The 8,146-nt window shown below is 35.0% G+C and overlaps 2 protein-coding genes across 5 annotated transcripts; one reads left to right on the top strand and one right to left on the bottom strand.

The window, feature by feature from the left end:
- Nucleotides 1-4: 4 nt before the first annotated feature.
- On the top strand, nt 5-1,378 carry BDBG_09549 (ubiquinol-cytochrome C chaperone; the record flags this gene model as incomplete). The annotated part of the gene is made up of 2 exons (XM_002620043.2): nt 5-176; nt 315-1,378. Coding segments are annotated over 2 exons (720 nt in total), but the record flags the coding sequence as incomplete, so codon positions are not given.
- BDBG_09550 (leukotriene A-4 hydrolase) lies at nt 658-4,344 on the bottom strand. Of its 4 annotated transcripts, none has more exons than XM_031724064.1 (10): nt 4,001-4,344; nt 3,239-3,897; nt 2,918-3,140; nt 2,672-2,789; nt 2,470-2,589; nt 2,286-2,411; nt 2,208-2,221; nt 1,918-2,146; nt 1,352-1,839; nt 658-1,273 (listed from the first exon to the last, which is right to left on the bottom strand). In XM_031724064.1, exons 2-10 carry the CDS (start codon nt 3,345-3,347, stop codon nt 1,147-1,149), a joined length of 1,554 nt encoding a protein of 517 aa, XP_031581527.1. In that variant the 5' UTR covers nt 3,348-3,897; nt 4,001-4,344; the 3' UTR covers nt 658-1,146. The 4 variants fall into 4 exon arrangements, with proteins under 4 accessions (XP_031581527.1, XP_031581528.1, XP_031581526.1 ...); XM_031724065.1 differs by having other exon boundaries at nt 701-1,273; nt 3,239-3,846; nt 4,001-4,336; XM_031724063.1 differs by having other exon boundaries at nt 701-1,273; nt 3,239-4,336.
- Between the last annotated feature and the right edge of the window lie 3,802 nt (nt 4,345-8,146).

The raw sequence follows: 8,146 nt of genomic DNA on the forward strand, positions 1-8,146 counted from the left end.
TCAGTCGCGCGCTCGCGACGACAGAGACGTATACGGCATATGGAGCTACGAAGAAGATGTTCGAGGCTTGCAGCTACAGGCGACTATAAGATTCCTCAGGCGTCGCAGGCCGGCGATTGTACCGAAGACGGCCAATGGTGAGGATCTAGGTGTAGGCGAGGGGGCGTGGTATAAAGGTTTGTTATTTTCTTTCAACCTTCCTTCGTCAGGATTTTGTTTGTGATGTATTTATGAAGAATATAAAAGTACCAAATACAACAATTCTACCCTTGCATAGCAGACAAAAACTAACGACATATAAAAAAATAAAACAGAACTTGGCCTCCTCCCGACCTTCTCCACCTGGTCCCAGATCACCTTCCTACACATGTACCTCCTAACCGTCCGCCTCCGAACCCTCCCCTCACCCGAGAGCTTCCGCACTTATTCCCAACACCTCCTTGACAACTTCTCCCACAACGCTGAACATCGCATGACTATCTACCACGGCATGACCATGCGCGGTATTCGCAACCGCTACCTCAAAGACCTGTTCATCCAATGGCGCGGCGTGTTGGCTGCATACGACCAAGGCCTAGTGTCCGGAGATGCAGTACTCGGGGCTGCTGTGTGGAGAAACATTTGGAAAGCGTCACATGTGGAACCGAAGGCGGCTGATGATGGGAATGCTCCGGGGGAGATGGATTGGAGGAAAGTGGCAGTTGTGGTTGGTTATATGAGGCGGGTGTTGGCGGAAATGGGTCGGGCGCCGGATGAGGGGTTGGTGGATTTGGTTATTGGGAAGAAGGCTTTTGGACTAAATCGGCAGGACTGGGGATTGGTTGGGACTGTGAGTCGGGGGATGAATGAGCCGTTTGGCTGACTGACTGAAGGAGAGAAAAAGGAATCATGAAGGGGGGTTGATGGTGTGTAATGTGATAAATCTTGTTATTTCCTTTGAGATGGGATCCTAAGGATTATTATATTTTGGGTTTGACCACTACTATACAATTCAGTATATATCATCTCTACATAATTTACATGGTATGAATGTTCGAAGCATCTTCTTAGAGGCATTGTAGTAATGGGGATAATGGCACAAATTGGTAAAACATGTAATCAGCTGTGGGCTCATTTTTGTATCTGTATCCTGTGCCAGAGGGTACACTAATTCCCCTTATCCCCAAACAGATCCTTCTTCAACAAACCTCTGCAGATGGGATGGTAGAAATTTTTGTTCTTCTCAAATATTTCAAGAGCGATGTTGCGATCAAATTTCTCTAGTGCGCGGTATCTTTGTGTGTTCGGAACCAAGTCAGCCTCGTGATAAACCAGACGATAGAGGTAGTGGTAGCTTTAAACAGTCCCTTACAATGGGCGGACCATTTTCATTCGTCCGATGCTTGCCAATAACACGGCAGTGGGCTCGACGACGGCCTTATCACCGGCCTTCAAGCCGACTTGGAAGTACAAGTTCAAAACTTCGGAATTCCTACTCTTCCCGAGCCCATATATATCGCCCATCAACCTCGACTGCTCTGCTGAAAGAGGCTTCTCAAATGAGATCACCTGCTCGAGGAATACTACCAGTTGGTTCGCGCTTAAGCCCTTAACATCAGCTGCGGTCGGAACAAATTCCGACTCGGGGGCGGTTCGCCATTTCTCTGCCAGGTCGTAAACGATGTCAACCAGTGAGGTGTCGAAGTCTGGTTTGGGTGGCAGTCCGGGGCTGTAGAACCATGTGTCCCAATCGAGGGAGGCGAGTAAGGCATGGTCTTCTGAATCATTTGAGAAGAAATCGAGCATGCTCGACTTGAATTCATACGAGTCAAGGGATAGCTCCTTGTATTTCGTAAAGTACTTTTGTAAAAAGAATTATCGTCAATATGCCAGTAGGTTTTACCAAAACTTAGCTGCAGGATCGAAGGGAGAACGTACGTGTGGGATAAACTTGTCAAATTTGGCTTTGCCAATGAGATTCTCAAGGTAGAACAAGAATATGAACCCCTTTTCATAGGGGATGCTGGAGAAAGCATCGTCTGGGTCCTTTCCTTTGAGGTCCACAATCAGCTTTGTGAACTCATGGTCATTGCCGAAACGTTCCACGGACTCAGTTAGGCTCTTCCATCCGATGATAGCGGAGAAATGGCGATAGGGCTCGCCGTGCCTGTTATTAACACATCAGTAATCCGGGGAAACCTCTTTATGGTTCGAATGACGACTCTTACACAGCAGCAAGGATCTAGAAAATGACAATTAGTTTCTCTGAATACAATATTGTAAGTTTACGCGGGCATCTTCGTTACCCTTCTTTCCAAGTAGGTTGTCCAGCCCTCGTTAAGCCAGAAATGTTCCCAAGAAGCATTCGTGACAAGGTTACCACTCCAACTGTGGGCGAGCTCATGGGCAATAACGTCAATGTTTTGTCGGTCCTAACAACAATGTGTCAATTGAAGCTTGGAAAAAGAAACAAATGAATCGATATCTTACTCCTGAGATCAAACTGGGAGTAGCGAATGTAAAAATCGGGTTCTCCATCCCTCCGTACGGGAAGCTTGGAGGCAAGATTAAAACATTATATTCCCCCCAGATATACGGGAAGATAATTTTCTATAGAACTTCGAAGTCAGTTTTTCGTTTTTGTTTCTCTCCTTTGCTGAAAAAAACCTAGAGATTTTCGGAAATTTCATACGTCAATTGCCTGTATAAACTTTTCCGTATCTGCTTCAAGTTCCCACTTGGAGCCCTCAAGCATGTCAGGGCTTGCGGCGACCCTACTTCGTGGGCCGATCGGGGCCTCAGCAATTTCCCTATTCCGATTAGTTATGGACCCCGTTCCCACGAAATGCCACAGAACCATCGCGAAAGAAAGAAAGAGGGGAAAAAAAGGAAAAGAACGCCGTTAGGTACGGCGATTAAACCCCAGCATAGCACTTACCCACTAGCAATCGCGAAAAGATAAGCTGGAATAGGTACCTTCTGGTGGAATTTATAAACCTTGTTGCTAGATTCCGAAGACGATGAAGAGCCATCTCTAACTGGTACACCGCTAGCAATGACAGGAAGTGGTGACGAGATATTGAAATCAATGACAGCCTTGACATCTGGGGTGTCCTGGCATGGGAATATAGATCTGGCATGAATCGCCTGACATTGGGTAACTAAGAGTGTAGAAGGTGTAGATAGTTAGAGCGTGCAACTGATATAGCCCATTTTACTGAAAACAAACCATTTCCTCGCGAGAATAGAAGATGCTCACACATATAGGGGTGCTTTTGGGTAGATGTCTGGGCTGGCGTGAGCCATTGCAAGGCGGTGCAACTCTCAGTTGTCTCAACGGCGATATCGATATCGACTGTTTTGCCCATAGCGACGCCCTCAGCCAAGGGTATTTTCAACGCACTGCCATAGGGCTCTTGTCGAGGCGACAGCCCAAATTTGTTCTGCGCGCCGTCAACTTTGACATCACGAATATTAAGGAAGCTAGAGTCTAATATGACTTCACGGCCCTCGCCATTTGAGTGATTTTAGTTGATGGATGACATTCCCCGGTGAGTTGCTGCTTATCGAAGAGGATATTGAATGACTGTCGTATGAGTAGTACGAAAGGCACTGTAGTTGGACAGGGTATTGGGATCCCTTAGAGGGTTGATAGTTGCGTCCATGGTGTATTCTCTGCGGATCAAAGCGACTTGAAACTGGACTTGGGATCTGTGAAGCTTGCGAAGACGGCGCAATGGCTGGTGAAAAAAATGCTTTGATAGGTTGAATCAGTGAGCGGCAAACCGCCGCCATCAGGCATCGCCGATGCTACCAAGTATTGTGGCGGACATATTACTTGCGAAAACAGAATTTTCCCAGCCCCCCCTGAAAATTAGTAGCAAAACACCACCAAAAAATCAAACAATCCATGTTTCTCTAGAATCATTCAATATCATTCAATACGCGTCTTTTTCAATCAAATATCATTCAATACGCGTCTTTTTCAATCAAATATCATTCAAATACGCGTCTTTCTTACCTTTATCATCAAATCCACATATATCAATCAACCCTTTTTTCAATATGCCTCACAACGCGCGCTGTTCTGCTGCTTTGCAAGCCCATACAAAGACTCCTACCCTATGCCTCAGTCTCCCCAAACTACCTGTTCCAGAAGTTCCGGATAATGGAGAGGATCTGGTCAATGATGAGATGAAGAGCAGATGAGTGAGAAGAATATAGAGACTAGACTGACTGTGTGACCGTGTCTGGAACCAGGACCAGAATATTTGATGATCTCATTACCAATTCAACTGATTCCATTACACAGTTTTAACATTAGATAGTAGTCTCATACTGTTTCAGTGAGACTTACTGTCTACTCTTGTCACATTTTTCAAATGAGATTATGATTTTCACTTCTCAATTTAAATTATTTTTATTACTTTAAATAACTTTAAATCTCATTTAAGTGTTATTAAAAAGCATTACTTTTTAAAAAATTAAAAATAGTCTAAAAAAAATCTTAAAATGTCTAAAAATAGTCACTTTATACTAAGAATAAAACTAAATGAAATTAAATGAGATTACTTTCTTATTTTTTCTAAGTTATAATCTTATTTTGAAATCTGATATATAGTTACTTTACATGTTTTTTTAATAATTAGTCTTAGCAGAATTCATATCAAGAAATGTATGAGATCAGATTAAATAAAATTAAATGTGAAATTTATAATTCTGATAATTAGTTTAATAGAAACTCAGTCTGAGAATTCTATATCTGTGAATCTCTATTTCTGAACCTGACATCTCATACAGATTATATAAACAGATGATTATTAATAAGATAAAGAATAAGAAAGATGATAAAATAATTAATAAGTAGAAAGAAGAAGAAGAATTAAAAGAATGAATTTATTACTTCTATAATTAATTCTTCTATACAGATCTTTTAAATATCAGTGATTATATTCTCTTCTTCAGCTCTGACAGCTTTAACTTCATTTAATATAATATTCTCAAGTGAGATAATCAATATAATGATAATGAAATATATAATAAAAGAAATAAAAGAACTAAATTTATAATCTCATTATTATTCACATTCAGATTTACTGTTGAAATCTTTTATTAAATTCTTTATTAAAATCTTTCATTAAATTCTTCATTAAAATCTTTTATTAAATTTACTGTTGAAATCTTTCATTGAATTCTTTATTGAAATTTTTCATTGAATTCATTATTAAATGTTTTATTAAATTCACTGTTAAAATCTTTAATCAAATTCTCTGTTAAAATCTTTTATTAAAGTCACTGTTGAAATCTTTCATTGAATTCACTGTTGAATCTTTCATTGAATCTGCTGTTGAAATCTTTTATTAAATTCATCTTCAATTCAAAGCAGTTCAATATCTCAATTTGATGAATACTTCAATTGATTAACAAGGAAACAGTTGCTTGATATGAATATTGACAAGAGTATATTTCAAATTATAAAAGATAAGTTAAAAAGTTCATTATAACAGATTAAATTACAGAAATTCAAATCATCTCTATTAACTGCTGATAGTGATAAGAGTAGATCTCATACTACTTTCATCTCTAAATCTGTATTATAATTAAATGAATTGCAATTTGAATCTTTCTAGTTATTATAATACTATTCTATATAAGCAGATCTGAAATATTCTTTTATATCTTTTTCTCTTATAAAGTTCTCAACTGTATGATGTAAAAAAGCTTTAAAATCTTTAAATCTTCTAATTCATTTCTTCAATGTGCGAAAAGACTTCTCTATAAAATTGTAGTCAGATGAATATAATAATAAGAATAATAGTTTAATATCTGTATCTCTGCAAAGATTCTTCAATTCTTGAAATTAATAAGTATTGCAATTAGTTATCACTAAGTAGTGATAACTTCAATGATATTTAAGCAGTATCTGAATGTATACAAACTTATTAAATTACTCTGTATTATAGAATCTCTGATATACATTATAATTAAAATATCTATTAATAGTTATTACAAGTAAGATTAATTATCTTCAAGATTATTTACAGAGTCTTTTAATATAATAATAAAATTCTCTGCTTGATTATTTATATCATTGATTCACTGTATATATATTCACAGTACTTTTATTTAAAAAGATCAGTTAATTAGAGAGATACTGAGTAAGTTAAATATATTATTCAGCTCAAAGTTCTTGATTATATTAAGTAACTATGAGTTCAGTCTATATTATAAAACTAATGAATTAGTAGATGCTATATATTAAGTAATATTTAATTATAATATTAATTATCTTCTTTTATATTAAATTCAGTTTCTTCAACAATCTATATATTAACTGCAGATGAATATTAATATTAAATTTATTCTTTATAAAGTAGACAGCCTTATTATAATATATAGTTAAATATACTTTGAAAAAATTCTTCAATTCTGATAAGATATCTGATGTGATTCTTGACTTTATACTACATATTAAATAAAGTTCTCTAGCAGTTTCAAAGCAGTAAAGATTTTGTTACATTTAATATACAGTAGTCAGATAATAATCAATACTTTATATAATCTAAGCAGATATATAATTGTTCTTAAGAAGATGTACAATCTTATTAATAATGAAATCACAGAGTTGAGATAATATATTAATAATAAAGATAAGAAAGACATGTATTTAAATAATATTTAATTGAAAAAGATATGTATTAAATGATATTGAATAATTCTAGAGAAACATGAATATTTTGATTTTTTAATAATGTTTTACTACTAATTTTCAGAGAGGGCTGAGAAAATTTTGTTTTTATAAGTAATATATCTGTTATAATACTGCATCACTCAGATTCACTTTATACAGCTAAGAAGTATTATCACATTTTAATAAGTAATTACATTTAGCTTCAAATCATCTTATATTTTATTTATATCAGATTGTAATATATTCTGAATTGATTTCTTCTTTTTCTCTTATTTCTTATCTCTGATATCTCATCTGATACAACTGTAGATTTCACAAATCTCTTCATTATGAACTCGCTCAATTTTTCGAATAAGAAACTGCTGATAGATTCATCGAATAGCTCTTCATCATAGAAGCATTTTGACCTCAACGATGACTGCATACCCCGTGTGATGATGAAGTTATCCTGTTAAATGTGAACTAAACATGGTTCAAAACTTCTGTGTGGAATTATCTCTCATACACCTCTACCACACCACAACCCCGGGTCAAATTGCCATACAAATTATAAGATGAGAAGACCTAGCTCTATGCATCAATCTTCTTGATTTTGAAAGATCTCTGACCTGTGATTGCAAAGATATTTGAAGAGTAATCTCTGTGAAAACTATGTCTGTTTTTAATGTTTCAAAACATGAATGCTAAGTCTTACTTACATACTATTCTTCACAATCTGACTCATTTCCACAGAAAAATATAAAAAGATATCTTAGTAATAATAATCAGTATATAACTGATAAATATTAACAATTATAAAATCAGTTTAACTTAAAATTTGACTGAGTCTTTGATCTCTGTATAGTGAGATATATTAAATCTAGTTTTAATATCTTAATATTTAATAAATTCTGTAAGAGATTGAGAATAGTAACACAGAGTTTCTATTAAATTTGAAAATTAATTTTACATTGATATAATCACTTATAAAGCTTTTTATTTTAAAATATAAATAATTAGTTTCTTTACATTCTGCTGATAATATTTATATTATTATATAAAAATAAATTTATATTCTTTATAATATTAATGTGATTCGGAAGAATATACAGCTGTTGAATAATAACACAGCTGCTGTCAAATACGCTTATAAATGTAAGAAGCTTTAGCAAGTACTAATTAATTTATATATAAGAAGCTAATATATACTTATAATCTTATACTAACTTAAGCAACCTTTGAATCACATCTGATAGCATGTTTAAAAACTAGTAAGAAGTATGATAATTCTGTCTATAAAGCAATTTATAGTTATCATGTCAGAGTGATTCTAAAAATATCTTAGAATAAAAGTGTATAAAGAATAGACTGACTATGTAACTATATCTAAGACTAGAATCACACTTTATAATTATTACATTATTTAAAAGCATTACTTCTAATCATAATTTGTATTTATTACATTAATTTCAAATCACTTTATTTTAAATATTAAAG

The sequence above is a fragment of the Blastomyces gilchristii genome (assembly GCF_000003855.2).
Source record: "Blastomyces gilchristii SLH14081 genomic scaffold supercont1.58, whole genome shotgun sequence".
In the NCBI taxonomy this organism is placed as follows: Eukaryota; Fungi; Ascomycota; class Eurotiomycetes; order Onygenales; family Ajellomycetaceae; genus Blastomyces; species Blastomyces gilchristii.